This window comes from Passer domesticus, chromosome 8 (genome assembly GCF_036417665.1).
Source record: "Passer domesticus isolate bPasDom1 chromosome 8, bPasDom1.hap1, whole genome shotgun sequence".
NCBI classification, from domain to species: Eukaryota; Metazoa; Chordata; class Aves; order Passeriformes; family Passeridae; genus Passer; species Passer domesticus.
The window spans coordinates 32,556,065-32,572,244 of NC_087481.1; the positions used below are offsets into that span (position 1 = coordinate 32,556,065).

Below are 16,180 nucleotides of genomic sequence, written 5' to 3' on the forward strand. Positions count from 1 at the left end.
GAGGGGTTATTTAAATGCATTCCCCTTTTTTATTTCCAGATGGTCTATTTCAAAATTTGAAGTGAACTTACAGCAACAATTTCTAAATTCCAAGTTTGCTATGAACTGAAGTTCAAGCAAAATTATGCTGTATTCTTAAATTATTTTCAAATACTGAAGAGTTTAAAAAAATGTTCTATTCTTTAATGACAGCAGGAGTAGGAAGGAATAATCTGTGTCTTGGGACCAATTCATGTAACATAAATTCAAGTAACATCAGGCACACCCTGCTATTGTATTACAGGTGAACTATTATAGAGGTTTCACAAAGGTAAATGTGTATTACCTTACAGCTTTTAGCAGCATCAGAGGTGGGGCAAGCTGGATGAAAGTTGCAAAAGTTAATTACATTCAATAATTTCATTAGGTGAGATCTAAATTTCATGTTGCAGTCTGCTAGGCAAACTTAAAATACGTGTCAGCTGGACTTGGCCTCCTTAATTATACTATGTCACAGTGAAGAACGCTTTCATCGGAAAATAATTGCTTTATACTCTTGATAAAATTGAAGTAAATGATTAAATATTATGTAGCTGCTTATTTAGGTCATAATTTTAAAAGGAGAATTACTTGAAACATCATGAAAATCTGTAGAAACGAGTTATAATCAGTAGAAAAGATCAGAATTTAATTAAATTGTGGACTAACCACAGTATTTATGTGTTTAACGTCCTCTGACACATAATAACGCATTACTGTAGAAGGTGGGGAATTTTTAGGCAAATTCAATTTACCTATCAATGAGTCACGCTTGGACCTGCAAAAAATCCCAGAGTTTCCTAATTGTAAATAGGTCTGCCAGGCGTCACTGATGGTAGTGCTGGCTTTAGATTTCCATCTCCCACCAAATCAGAGCTGTCTTAATTAAGACAGATCTTACTTTTTGACTTAAGACTTCAAATGTAAAGAAAGTACTCAATTTTTTTTTTCTTCATTTGGAGACAAACACTAGGAAAATACTGCTAGTGCTGTAATGTCATCCACAGAAGCCAAGTGACACCTCTGCACAAGACTGAGCACAAGTGATGCTCATGTTTCTCCAGGCAGTATTTCTCAAAAGGTTATTAATTTCCTCTTGGTCTCGTTTTCACGCAAACACCTCCCGTAATCAGTGTGTTGGTTTCCACACCTCACTATTCCAAACAGACCAGAATCCATCCCTCGGGTTATAGTCAAGCTCTAAAACTTCAGCCCCAGAATCCAGACAAAAGGTCTTTTGCCTGAGTTTGCTTTTGTAGTAAGCATGAATGTCAGAATTTTTAAGACAGCTCCCTGTACATTTCAGATTTTGAGGATGAGCACAGTGCCATTTTTGGCTGCAGTAAAAGAAGAAATTAAGGGCATCAAATTGCTTAAAAATATAAAGCTCTCTGAACAGGCTACTTACAACTGACATGATCCAAAGATTTCTTCCTTCTAAGAACTACAGATGTCCCTCCAGCTGTAACAGTGCCAGGAACTAGACCGTGCCTTTAAATCTTTGGGCACAAAGGAGCTGCAACAAGGTTCTTCCCAATCCACTCTTTCTTCCCTCTGTTTGAAGAGTCAAAAAACACTACAGTGTGTGACAGACATAAAAGCAGCACTGGCTGCAATAAGTGGCCAACAGGTTACACTAACAGAAACACTTTATGTGTAGCCAGTATCTTCCAGCTGCGAAACACTCCCAAAAAGGTGCTAGCCAATGAAACTGAGAATAATCTCTGCAGATCTTTTTACAGAGGAATATGTACTTTCTTACAAAGGAAACTATAACCATAACCAAAAAATATTTATAGTACTCTTCACCAAGCTGGGTACTAAAATATTTCTATTACCATGGGGAAAAGTGAGAGTAGTCAACTTGTGAGGCTAGAACTTTATTGTTCATAGGTCAATACATAAACATAACATATTTGCCAGAAACTGAAAATATGACCTACTGACATGAGGTCAAAATTTTCATGGCCCAAGAACACCCCTTTTATTCCAACATAAAGCAACAGAGTCTGGAAAGTATAAATTTCTTACTGGTAAATCAATTTCACTGTTAGGGAACATTTCTTTTTGACCACATTTAATAAATCAATTTGGAGAAGAGTTAAACAGACTAATGCACACAACAGTAGGACAAATTATGATCCTGGGGTTTACAGCATGCCATCCTGAATTCCCAGTTTCTGGGCCAATTGTACAAGCTTCCAAGAGATGACCACTAGGAGCTCTTCTGGACAGACCTTCATCTGCAGTACAGGAATTTAGCCACCAGAAGAAAGACACAGCTATATTGCCATTTAACAGTCTTATAAATCTAGTATCAAAATAAACTAGCTAGTCTAGCCAGTCAACATTAAAGCAAGGAATTCTCATGTGTACTCAGAAGGAGACTGAAGTTCATATGGGACAAATGCTGCATAGTTCCCATATCTTATCTCCTTTACACTTTTTGGTCATCTAACCTGTCAAAACCTGCCTAATCTTTTCTGAAATTTCTGCCCAGGTCAAAGTCACGATTGCAGTTAGGGCCATATGCAATTTATTCACTTCTTCTGAAGATGCCACTAAAAGAAAATTTATGAACTTTAACAGAAAATTGATGCATCTAAGCAGCATTTCATGAAGTAGCTTGTACCCCTAATCTGCCTATGGGATACCAGTTCAAAAATTACTCTTTACTATGTAACAACAGTTAAAAAAAAACAAACAAAAAATAAAGTAAGAGTTGAACTGCCATCAAACCCCTTAAAAAGCAGATAGGACTATTTTATTCATATATTAAAAATAATTTACTTTCCCAATATAATGTACAATTAGAAGAAGCAGTTCAGACTATTTTAAACACAGAGCTGGAAAGTGTTTGAAGAAAAACTAAGACTGAATCACATTGCACTGAACCAATATGCTGAAATGCTTTAAAATTCTGACTTGGAGCATTACTGCTTTAATCATGAATGTTTATTTAATATGTGCACTAGGTTGGCTGTCAGACAGTTGCAAAGTTGAGTCTCTGTTTACTTTTTCCTGCCACCTCCACCACCTGCAAGCATGGTGGCCACCCGAATGAAGATGTTCAGTGTATCAGTGTAGATACCCAGGCATCTAGGAAACAAGAAATTACAGTTACTGCTGTTGAACAGACACAGAACTACTTGGGTTTCACACCATTACACTTCATATTAAGAGCCTGCATGAACTACCTTTACAAAACCCAGCAATGACTGCCCTCAGTGCTTTGTATGTCAAAGAACACCTGTGGTTTGTTCTACCACCTCTGCCAGCAAGAACTATTCACAGAAATCCTAACAGAGAGTATCCTGCTCTCATACAGGAGCCTCTGCTTTTATATTGAACTTCAACCTGTTTATCTCCAAGAATTTTCAGGAACATCAGTATTGCTCTACTTTAATTAAGAGTAAAACAGAACCAAAGGAGGTAAGAATTCACCTAGCATCAGACAGACATTTACGAGAAAGTTGTTTCTTAGTCAGACTTGGTCTTTACTGAAGAGTCAATCCTTCCTTCCCTATCACGCACCACTGCAGCTTTCTTATTTGGTGACAAAAACTAATAAATATTAAATGACTATGGGAAGATTAACTTTTTTTTGTCTCAGCTGATACTGACAGTTATTTTCAGAAAGCAGGTATAAATTCTGCCAACAATGCTTTAGAAAACAAAAATACATTTTAGAATGTATTGCTGGAGGCATGTGACATCACATGCTCAATTCTGTTTCTCACGCTGATTTCAGTTTTAACTTCAGTAGCTATTTTCTCACTGTTGTTTTCAAACCCTGGGATTCTTCACATTCAACAGCAACACACTTTTGAACAATGAACAAAAGGCTATTTTCAAAGCATACTTCAACCTGAGGCAAGTTCTTACCCAGACACTGAGACTGGCCCTGAGACAGGGAACACTTACGCATTGATGGGGTCGTATTTAACCACTCCGTAGAGGGGCAGAGTTTCAGCCCGTTTGATCACCAGCTGTGTATCATAGAGCAGGAACATGCCAAACAGCACCAGGCCGCCGTAGACCGCTACCGAATACAGCCCGGCGCCAAAAGCAGAGGTGGGAGGCAAGAACATGGATCCTGGAGAGGAATGTACAAAGGGGTTACAGGTAAATCTGCTACTCTGAGGTAGGTCAAACTCCAGTCACTGGAGCAAACGTTTTCCAGTAAGTGTTCATTTCTCACTTTGTGGTGTGTGTTTGGTACCAAGAGCTTTAGCATGCACACCGAACATGTCACATGTACAACCTGTTCATTCTGAACACCCTAGGGAACTGTGCATTTTTCTTCAGGTGAAAGTACCTATGACTACAACAATGACTAAAACACATGAAAGAAAACAAGTGGATCGAGAACTAAGATCACATTTACTGCGTTCCCTACTCATGTGCAGTATCTAAAATACAAGGCTGTTTGTCAGACTAACATGTGTCAGAACTGTAACTTCACATTCCTTTTCAAGACCAAATACGACAGAACATTTTCTGCTGTGCTGGAGTTGCAAAGGCTGTATTTAAGGCAAATCTTCACTGGGCAGACCAGCCTGTAACTGTGAGCTGCACGGTAGGACAGTACTGAAACAGTATCTTACCAATTGAAGAAGCAATGACAAAGCCCAAGCCTATGCCAAGTGGTGCTCCCATGTTCAGGAATTTTTCACTGGGTGCACACATGGCCACAGTTGAGAGTCCCCCAACAATTCCAGCAGTGTACCAGGCAGCTCTGATCAGCAGAGGTCCACCAAGGAAAGCCAGAGGAGCCACCACTGCACCCATGACACCTAGGCAAAGCAAAACAGAACACTTGTAAGACTTGGAATGCCACATGCCAAACTCACTTGATTTTCATCTCCAGCCAGATGGCATGGCTCAATCCACATACTACAAATCACCAATGCACTTGACTGTGCTCTTCTCTAAAAGGGAGCACAATAAATTAGCAACCCTAAATTCCATTATGTACTTTTATTTAGCACTAGAACACTTCAGGGAACTCATCTTGGGAAAAAAAGACTAAAAAAAGTCAACATACTGATTGGTTCATAACAGAGCTCGTAAGAAGAGATTTAGCATGGACTTATCAACTACACAACAGCATTAGGAACATGCAACACTGAAAAACAGGACAGATTTCTGATACAACAATTATTTAGGCAAGTAAGTCAGATTTTTTCCTAGAGGTTTGTAGGAAACATGCATCTAGCGCAGTAATATCTCATTAGGTTGTTCCACTTAATAACAATCACTACCATAAAACATATTTTTTTCTTGGGAGAGATATTAGCTCTTGAGAGGCAAATATGATTCCAGCTCCCAATATCCACATGCCTTTTCTGAACTACAAAATATTTCCATCAAAACAGTTTTGAAAAATGAGAGCCATTGTTATTTGAAGTAGGTATCCTTAGTGAGAAATTGAGATGTGTGTCCATCAGGTATTTTAGCTGTGAGTACAGATCCAAAGTAAACTAATAATAAAATCTCATTTTTCTAGTCAGGTTTCAAATACCTCCAATCCTGCACAGCTGAAGAATGGTTACTGTGGGAAAGAGCACTTACAGAAGTGGTAGTGTTAGAAAGCAGTCACAAAACCAAAGCAGCCATGAAACCATCTAGTTCCATTTTCAGTGTGGAGTATATATACTTCAAGTTTAACCTGAGCATGACTTTCAGACGACTATGAAAAAAACCAGAGTTCTGCTAAGGACACTTAAGACATCTTTCCGTGACATTCAGGAGTTCTCTCTGATCTCTGAAAAGCCTCAACTTCCCTACAGCAATATATAAAAATTTACTTTAAAGGCAGAGTTTTGTTAAAGTAAGCATTTGGTCACACTGAAGCACAGACATCTCTACAACAAACAATAAAACCACATACCTGAATGCAACATCCACGCTGCATGTTTAGCTATGGGATTATGTTCATAGGATATGGTCCTGACCAACATTCCAGCACCAATCATGGCTGCAAAAGTTGCACCAATTGCCTGAAAAAACAGCATTACAGAGCTCAAGTTAGCAGATGGACATATGGTCTCTGCTCTCATCTCCTAGTCTAAAAGTCAACACTGATTCTGAAAGCAGCACCTAATTCACAACTGGAGGGAGTATTCATCGATTATACTCCTGCAATGTTACAGTCAAATCTTTGCAGATCTTAGCTTGCAGTAATTTTCATCTGTTTTTATTCAGTTTTCTAGAAATCCAAATTTAATGATGAAGTTGGTAACTCTCTTTGCTGTGTAAAGTAAGAGAAGGGAAACAACCCATAGTTCCGCCCCTCACTCTCATTAAGGTACCTGAAATGTGTCAGCCCTCCTTCTTTTCTTGTACATTTCTCCACCCAAAACCAACACTAGTTTACTGGCTTTTGCTACCAATGATTTTTTTATCTCAGCGCCTCTTCTTACTCATGATTCCAAGCAGAATCATTCAACATGTACCAAACTGGTCAGAAGTGCACAACTTTTACCACCAATGATGCTTTATCAAATTCATCTCCCTAAACTGGCATTTAACTGTTACTTAACACACTGAATGCATACTAAGCCTACCAGTATTGCTTCAGCCCTGACAAACAGAGACAGCTTTTGAAGTGCTGCATGGCAGAGCACAGGGCAGAGTAAGAATGCACAGGGACCTCAGTTTCTATTTACAGACAGCAACAGAAACTGTGCCATTTTCTCTAGGTAGCTATTTCTCTGAGGTTCTCACTTGCATATATATAGCTGGTAAGGCAAACATAGTGGTTTTTGATCATGTAGTTTATCTTTGACAAACCACCTAAACAGTACAGAAAACACATGTCAGAATGTGACTAGAATCACCACCAAATCTTACATCATAAAGTATCATCAGGATACCTGAACAGTCTTTACGGATGAGGATACTAAGGTAGGTTAAGTTTTGCCTTACTTTCTACCAAGTAGTTCAATTTTTCAGATTTTTTTAGTATCAACCATAATTTAGTGGCATTCCTCAGCAAATACTTTTATTTTTACAACAAAGCTTACCAGCCAGGAGCCCTTTGTCATGAGGTTCATGAGTGCAGGAGTCCTGCTCACTGCTGCAGCAGACAGAGCTGTCATGCCAATGCTGCCCGCGAAGTACATGTACGTAGAATGAATTCTGTCCTTCACATACTGTGGCCAAATACTGAAAAATAAGCAGTCACACAGAGCTGTGCAGTTACCAGGTTCAGAACACAGAGCAGCTAAAACCACAACCAAGCTGTTAAGTGCATTCATAGCCATGGATCTGAAAGAGGTTTCATTATAATGATGAGGTCTAGCAACTTCTGCCATCAGTTTACTTTACAACGGGGACTGAACTGACATCTTGCTGATTTAATCTAATGTTCACTCAGTAGAAACACTGAAAATCATAAATGCTAACTATAATTCAATTCTAAGCAGGAAGCATGCATGGAAAACAGAGTAAAAATGCTTTTAACTACAGAAAAAATAAAGGAATGGTGTGTGCATACAACAAACTGGTTTCAGGTAAAAGGTCTATAGACTGTGTACTGGCACTGAGCAGCCTGCTGTGCAGCTCACAAATTGCTGAGTCATAGTGCACATGGTTATCCGACACCACAGGACACAAACGTCATTTTGAGAGCTCTAACAATAGCAACAGACCTACACGTGAGTTTCTGCAGTATCATTTGCTCACACTATAGAAAGGAAACTGTCCCTGCTAACACTAAATTTGAACAGAGTGCATAGATTTTTTCCCACTTACCTCTTTTGACCTGTTATTCAAGACTTGTGCAGAAAAAAACCTATCTCATAGACATAGTTCTATCTATGACAAGCTTCTCATAGATACAAATGGCACACATTCAGCATAAATGCAGACTGCAACTTCCAAATACAAATGCAAAATAAAGCAAAATGTCCCCACCACACATTTTTCCCAAACCCATGCTTATTACTACTCATCTTTCAAGTCTAACTATACAGTTTTGCCATTAGCCAGGGGTTTTTTTGACCAAGAAGCAAGTCAGTAAAGTTTTAAGAACACGTTTATTATATCAAAGCTTATGTCAAGATACTGTGCTTAATGAAGACTTTTTCAACACCAGTATTAAGGCTGAATGAACAGTCTCATAAGAGCACCAGGGAAATTGGTCTCAGCAATGCTTTCCAGAAGACCACACTTCCTAAGTTATCTGGAGCACACCTCATAAGACAAGTTTATATACTCTTCACATTAGATTTAGCAAAGTAAACTTACTGAGGTTACTACTATCCATTTAAGGATGAATAATTGTAATTTTGCTTTAAAAACCTGCAGAGACACAGGTGGGGGTTTACTCTTCAGAGCTTAGAAAAACCTAAGCTGAGTGTACACTGGGCGACAGCAGCTAAAGAGGAGATTTGCTTCACTGAAGAGGCAAACCCTCTTACTTACGCAGCCCGCTCGATAGCCCCAGTCTCGCTGGACATGCCCATTCCATAGTAGCACAGGGCTCCCAGGCCAACAGCAGCCCCTCCAGCAAGAATGAACTTCCCCAGGCGATCAGCTGTGTAAAGAAATCAAAACACACACTCCCATTAATGCCTTTTCTTGGACAGTCAACAACATCCTCACGTGAATTTTGATGTATCTGCAATAACTGCTCCACTTCACCCCTCCTTCTAAATGCTTCACTTAATTTCAAGTCCGCTCACTACCAGTTTCAGTAGTGAGAAACATATTTCTTTCAGGTTGAAAGATTCTCAGTATTTTAAGCAGAGCTCCTCTACCTTTAAGTGCAGCATCTGCAGATGGCTCAAATGCTGCTTCTTTCACTTCCTGGCCAAGTTTTCCACGCCTTGTGCCCATTCTTGCTCTGGTGGCATAACTCTGTTAAATTCAGAAATAACATAAGAAATATTTAATGAAACAAAATAGAAGATAGTCTTACCAACTTACTTGCTACACTTAAAATTGTTGATTAATCTCTTATTAATCTGTGTTTACCTTCATACATACGAAGCAACCGTGCCCAAGGAAAACAAATAAGCATTAAAGATGAGGAACCTTTGTGAAAAACATTCACATATTCTAGAAGTAAAGAACCAACTGACCATAAAGAACCAAATTCACCAATGCAGTGAATTCCAGATGCTGAAATATTCAGACTGCATTTCTTCTACTTCAGTGCCACTGTACTAAACACTGCCACAAGCCTCTCTATTAGATATAAAAACATAATCATTACTTTTTTGTTTTGTAAAAAAGCCTTTTGCTTTCTACGCTAAAACACTCTCTGCGCAAACACTTCAATATAAAAAAAAAATTCTGCACAATACTTTTGTGCTATTTTACAGACACTAAAGCTGGAAAAGCAGCACAAATATCTTGCTTTCAAGTCTAACCTTGATTTATAGAACAAACCTTGAATGAAGGCCTAGAAACTCAAGATTTTTAAGGTCAACAAGCTCCACGTAATTATAGTATGCTGCTCAAAGTCTTAGTAAGTTGCAAGAGCAACAGAGCACACACTCATATTTAAAGTTCAAAAACAACTTTATGTTTTCTTACCATTTTTTACAGGAATTTTTAAATTAAAAATGCATCTGAGCAGTCAAGGACTCACCTCAAGCTGTGAGTTTGTTTCAACACAAAAATACAAAACCTACAAGCATTACTCTCATCAGGCACTAGAGCACTGCAATTCAAGGGGTTTACCAGAGCCCTTCACTTTGGTTGTGCTTGGCAGTAATGAAATCCAGCCCAATGCTAGAAAACTCACCCAGACACACAAACCCACCATGCACCTACAAACTTAGAATGCTTAAGAGGAAAATACAAAAGGGGTGAAGAATTTGCCACTATCACTTTTATCAGGATGGCAGAAGAGCAACAACAGCCCCTAACAGTTGTGAGCTGCAGGTCAGACATCCTCTCTAATAAAGGGCAAACAGTGTTTCAGGATAATGACAGTGAGGTTTTTAAAAATGCTGCTTAGACCTGTCACTGTCCTGCCATGGCTCAGAAATTGCTCTAACCTACACTACAGCTTCAAATATATATTGGGACTAAAATAACTGAAAAAAAAAAAGTGTTTATTTTAATGTTACATTTAAGACTCTAACTTGGGAACAGGGAGTAAGGACAAGAATCTCTGCTCCTCCCACCTTACCTAGTGAGGCCTGTCCATCCTACCTCTTTTGCTCATTAATTTCAAGATACAAGTCAGTCACTGAAACAGAAGATTTCACTTATTCTGCTCCAAAACCGCTGTGTTTTGACTGAAGAACATTTTTCCTTCAGTAAATTAGAGCAGGTGCCTCAAACAAGCATGCTCATTACTCCCATCAGGTACTCCATGCAAAGTGACTCTTACAGCAATACACTGACCCCTTTAAAACATGTGCAGTCAGGGCCATCAGAAAGAGCACTGCCTTACCTGGCTAGGCTGCCAGAGCCTGTATGCTTTGATGCTGGAGCTCCTCAAGGCTGGGGAAGCCTGAGTGATGGTGGGGCGGATGGTCTGGCACGGCAGTGCCCGCAGGCACACCAGCCTGGCAGCCAGCATGCTTGCTGAGACAGCTTAACACACTCTGCTCCTGCAATGCACAAGAAAATGTATTTTGCTGTTTTGTTACATGGTTTTCAGACAAGGCACACTAACTACTTACTCTCAACTGCAACAGAAATAATAAAAACCAACCAACCAGAGAAAATCTGTAGTAAAAACAGTATTATCACCGAGGCACTGTAATAGGAAGCAAAACCTTCTTAAATACACAGTTTAACTTTGCTTCACCTGTATTTATACCTGTGTAAGTCTTCCATCAGAGACTCCTCTCTCACAATTACGTCAAAAACAGGAGCATATTCCATTTTTCATATGCACAAATTAAATCAAGACCTTGTGTTTGAGTTACTTCAGCAACTAACCTGCATTTTGAGTCACAACACTGCCTGACTACTCTGCTCCCCAAATTTACTTAAAACTCCATAGATATATAAACCCAAATGAGGAAACGGCACAACATGTATGGTGGAAAATAGTCAGAGAGAGATTTTAAGCCATCCTTTAAAGGATCAGTTAGCTTTATGGGCACAGCATTCAGTCAAGGTCACAGCCCAGAACACAGCTTCAGATCATTCTAAGCAACTGTGACCAGAAAACAGTGACAGCACCGACAGCACCAGCCTGTGTGTCCCACTGGTGGCATGAAAACTGCCACAAATGGTGCACATCATACAAAAAACCCCATGGCCTTGGGTCACTTTAACGACCTTTATTTGCAATTGCATACAACCCCTGATATCATGGGACACCCCAACTACCACTGTCCTGTTTCAAATGCCCAGTCATACCTTATGTGTGCAGTGATCAACACAGGCTAAGAGCACTCTAAAGAAAGGCAGGTTTAAACACGGGTGAGGAAAAGCACGCACAGCACAGCTCGCATTAGTCACAGAGCAGTGACTGAGCACACAATCACCCTGCTGCCAGCAAGCCCTCTGCTCTGCAGCAGTTATGAAATGCTGCTTTTGGAACGGGAAGGATTCACGAGGTTCGTCCGGACCGTGCCAAGCGCAGCTCTCCCACAGGGTGACACAGCCTGCGGGAGCCGACGGGGCCAGCTCGGAGACTCTAACCCTCCTTTTTGGAAACTGGCATTTACAGCAAGGCACCTTCAGTGTTTCCCCAAGAGCAAGGAGGGCGCAGAGCCGAGAGCTCAAACCAGAACAACACTCCCACACATTAACTGGCAGTAGCGTAACGTAGCGCTGGGGAGTCACTGCCGCCCCGCAGCGCGCACAGACCCCTCCCAGCCCCGGCAGGGCGGCGCCCGCCTCAGCCCGGGCCGGGCCGGGCCCTCCCCGGCTGTTTCCCGCCCCGCCCGGCCCCGTACCTGCCCGGCCCGGCGCGGTCCCCGCCGCCTCAGCGCGCTCGGCCCCGCTCCGCCGCACCCGGCCCGGCCCCCCGGCAGCGGAAGTGACGCCACGCCGCCCCGCGCGCCCCCGGCCACTGGCTCGCTGCCGCCACGTGACCGCGGGCCCGCGGGCGCCATTGGGCGGCGGGGCGGTGACGCGCGCGCGGCCGCCATCTTCGGCCGGGGCGGCGATGGTTCTGGAAGCGCGCGGGCGGCGCGCCGGCAGGGGGCGCGCGGGGCGGGCCCGCCCGGGGCCGTGAGGGGAGTGCGGGCATGGAGCCGTACCGGGCAGCCTTCGGTGCTCGGGGGTACAGCCTTACCCTGCCCGCCCCCGACCGTGCCTGCACCCATCTCACGGCCTCTGCCCCTGGGCATTTCAGTCTCGGCCTTCCCAGCGTGTCAGACAGCTCAGGGGCTGTGCCTGTCCTCCCTTAGGGCACCGCTCTACCCCTCTGTAACCCCTCTGGAGTCACACCCCTCTTCCTTGTGGATATCGTGCATGCTTTATAGTTGGTGCCGGATGAGCACCCTGTGTACGTAAATTACAAAAGTGGACACTGCCGGCTCTAATCCCGGCCTTGCAGGGGTGCTCCACAGCCGTCCCCAGGCTAAACATTGCGTTTTGGGCTGAGCAGCTTCCTTCCAGCCTCACTCCAAACGGACCTCTGAAATATTTTCCAAGTAGAATCCTAAACTGAGCCTTAGGAAGGACAGAGCAGCACTTCCCTGGACTATCAAATCCTCAAGCTGATAGCAAATTTGGTTTTGTGAGCCCCTTTCCAGCTCCGCTCTCCAGCCACAGCTGTGTAGTTTCTTTCAATCCTAACCCTACATATAGCCATGGTTCTTCACGGCCCAGTAAAACAGACTGTGAAGGGTCTTGAGTAGGATCAAAGACAAATATAATAAAAAAGATGTGTTGAATATAGAATTAAGTACAGAAATAGAATAAGAGTTACAGATAAGCTTTTCAGAAATGTGAGATTAGCCTTTCTGTGTCTCAGAGCCTCCTTGTTTAAACTATAAGAAAGGAAATACGGTGACCTGCTAGTTCACAAAATGAAAGTCAAAATAACAGAGATCAGATATGAAGAGGTCTGAAAAGTGCGCCAGCATGTAAGATCATGAGGAAGAATTTGAATTTAATCAATACGTAGAAGAATACATGACAGAAAGTGGAAATTCCATCAGAGGAGGCCAGACCTACTGGGGTTTGAGATCTGATTCTTACTTACTCTTGAGACTTGTTTGCTTTCTGTTGGCGTAAGTGAAAATCCAGAGCTTTGGTGTCTATCGTATTGAGGTCTCCTACAACACAAGAAAAAAAAAAAGTCAGGTTTCAGATCATGAATATGTTGTTTATTTAGAGACTTGTAGTGCTTATTTCAGAGTTTGTAACACTCTATAATTGTTAGGTACTAAAGGATTCATTATAATAATTAATATTTAAATTTATAATTAAGTTATTAATAGTAATAATTTATGCAAGGAATCAAACTTACCTCTTTTACTACAGCATATAATCATGTAAAGAACTCTCCTGAGACTTTCAAACAAGATACTCATCCCAGTTTTTCCCCAAACTGTTTCTTAAATAGATAATTTTGTCAGAAGCAACCCAAATCTACCCACAGCCCACCCTGCAGGAAACTCAGCTGCAGAAGCCTTCTCACAGAAGTTTTCCTGCTGAGAGATATTCCTTTGCTCCTCGGTGGTGAGCTCCTGTAAAGCTGACTGGACACAGTCCTGAGCAATGTGCTTGTGCAGGAGGGCTGGCCTAGATCATCTCCAGAGGGCCCTGCCAGCCTCAGTTATTTTATGAGTCTCTACAAAGTATTGATGATTCCTGAAGGATCTGAAGCACTTTTGGCTTTTTTAGGACTGATATGCAGCAATAAGAAGTGTTTGGAAAACGGCAAACAGTTGTAAAAAAAGGTTATTTTCAAAGCAACAAAAATAACAGTAAAAAAAGAGAAACCTCGTGAAGATGCTGGCTTTTGAAAATGGATGAACAATTCCTCAGTAATCAAAAGCATAAACATGAAAACTTGTACTGAAAATTTTTACTTGTATGTAAAAATCTTGTAAATTTTTTTTTTTAATAGGCCATGTTTTGCATGTGTTGGAAATCTTACATTTCTCTAGAGAAGGTCAAATAGAGTTTGATATTAGAGGGTTAACTTCTAATTAGGAATTCTGCAAGATCAGAAAATGCCATTATGAGGGGACTTGAGTATCCTGGAAGTGTGAGGCTCCAAAGCCTGCCTCTCTTCCAGGCAGGAGGCAGGTGAGGAACAGCCCTTCACCTGCTTGCCAGCCCTGCTAGTGCCCAGCAGTGCCCTTCCCGTAAAGGGCTGATGCCAGGGCTCAAGGGAGGGTGGTCTCCAGCTGCAGTGCCCAAGGGGAGAGCTGGTCTGACTGCCTGACTCCAAAAGAGACTCATCCCATCTCTGCCCCCCAAGTCCTGTAGGAGAAACACCATGTGTTTTCAACAAATAAAGTTTCAGAGGGAAATCGTTTCTGAAGGGGTTGTGCTGCCTTGCCCTGACAGTGAGGACCCCAATAATGCTGGCATCTTCCAGGAGACACCACGGGGTGTGTTCAGCCTTGCTCCCAGCCTTGCCAGCCACCTGCACTGGGACAGCAACAACACACTTACATTTAGCTCTCTGCAGTCCTGGAAAGCCACGGGAGCTGCAGCAAGCCCATTCTTGTGCTAATAAATAGGGTCAATGTCAGTTCTGAAGCTTATGCTTTTAACTTGGCAGCTCTGGCACCCTCCTGCAAGAAAAAACATCTCAGTCATTCACATGGCTGTGTTCATCAGCAGGAAAGAAATAAATCTCTGCTTAGCACCATTTCTCCTTAGGGTAAACTTTGCCATTGAAGTTTTTAAATTAGCTCTGAAGAAAAATATTTTGAAGGTTTTCTGGCTGTGCTGACTCCAGCACTCCACATCTCTCCCAGCAGATTACAGGGACTTCTGGACTTAATCTGTTCCTGGTATTCATGTGACAAATGAATATTCATTAGGCACCGTGTTCTCACTTTAGATTAGATATCATTTAACACTGCAGTGGGGAGGGAGTTTGGGGAGACAGTACTGATGACTTTCTTAAAGCCTGGCAAGAAAAAAAAGCCATTAAACAGAGTATTAGTTTACCGTGGAAGAATGAGTCCTTCCGTGCTGGAATCTGTGCACAAAGAGCAGTGCCAGGAACGAAGCAGTGTCTGTTTTTTCTACAGGTGTGATAATTTTCAGGGTCTTGGATTATTTGGCCAGACCTCAAAACATCTCAAGTAGACAGCAGCCTCATTTCATTGGTACTGAACTGTGCTGGCTCTCAGGTGTCTTCCCTCCCTTCTGTTATGAAGTTTTCACCTTGTTTGTTTTAAAAAGCATTGGACTTAAATTTGTACTGCAGCTTGTGTATTTTGAGGACTTTAATATATATTTACATTAAGCAAAAGTAATTCCAGCCTGCAGTTGGAGAAAGGTTGTCTGCTATAAAGAATATTACATGTTTTATGTGTTGCTAAAATAAAATGAATCCATCATGGCAGACACTTGTGGTGTCAAATAGTGTCTTCTGGGCTATTTAAGGGATAGCTGGATATTTTTGTGTGTAAAAATGCTGTTTTGAGCACAGGAAAAATATCCATTAATTACTACAGACATTTAAAAATAATTTATATATACATTTGTATTAAAAAAATCATGTAAAAATGGAAAACAAACTGTTTGCAGTCTCTGCATCGGACTGAAAATCAAACAATGCATCTCAAATAATAAAACCAGCAATGGCTTAAAATGAGTATTTTCATACTGCTAGGGTGTTCTGCTGTTGTCAGTGTTTTCATGACAAACAGTGCTCTGAGCACACACAAGTTTACTTTGCAAGCACTCTGCAAACTTCAAACTCACAACAGAAAAACTCTTTCAGGTAGAATGTGTGGAAACCTGCGTGCCTGGGAGCTTTGTGGGAGGAACAGGTTCTGGTGGGGGTTTCTTCAGTCGATACAGTGTTTTCCTTCTTGGACATGCTAAAGAAAGGAGCATCATATCAGGCTATGTTGATAAAGAAGCTTATGTTCTTCAAAGCCCTAAGGGGGATAAAAAGTCTAAACATCCATATCTGCTGAAAAATTCCTGCACTCAGTTTTTTGATTGTTCATATTCAGGCCATGTTTTAGAAATTTGTTTTTCTGTTTTCTGAGAGGAAACATCACCCAGGTTGCATTGAACAATTTTTTGTAGGTTTAAT

At 41.5% G+C, this 16,180-nt stretch overlaps 1 protein-coding gene and 1 long non-coding RNA gene across 3 annotated transcripts; one reads left to right on the forward strand and one right to left on the reverse strand.

Annotated features, from left to right (window-relative positions):
* Nucleotides 1-1,882: 1,882 nt before the first annotated feature.
* Nucleotides 1,883-14,696, reverse strand: GHITM (growth hormone inducible transmembrane protein). 2 transcript variants are annotated; one of them, XM_064430245.1, is made up of 10 exons: nt 14,575-14,696; nt 13,151-13,223; nt 10,433-10,592; nt 8,784-8,883; nt 8,449-8,560; nt 7,047-7,188; nt 5,912-6,020; nt 4,626-4,814; nt 3,943-4,114; nt 1,883-3,117 (listed from the first exon to the last, which is right to left on the reverse strand). In XM_064430245.1, exons 3-10 carry the CDS (start codon nt 10,559-10,561, stop codon nt 3,030-3,032), a joined length of 1,041 nt encoding a protein of 346 aa, XP_064286315.1. In that variant the 5' UTR covers nt 10,562-10,592; nt 13,151-13,223; nt 14,575-14,696; the 3' UTR covers nt 1,883-3,029. The 2 variants fall into 2 exon arrangements, with proteins under 2 accessions (XP_064286315.1, XP_064286314.1); XM_064430244.1 differs by lacking the exons at nt 13,151-13,223; nt 14,575-14,696 and adding an exon at nt 11,895-12,008.
* Nucleotides 12,250-15,556, forward strand: LOC135306394 (uncharacterized). The gene is made up of 2 exons (XR_010367210.1): nt 12,250-12,448; nt 13,514-15,556. It is a non-coding gene; the product is annotated as an uncharacterized LOC135306394 (long non-coding RNA).
* Nucleotides 15,557-16,180: the final 624 nt, after the last annotated feature.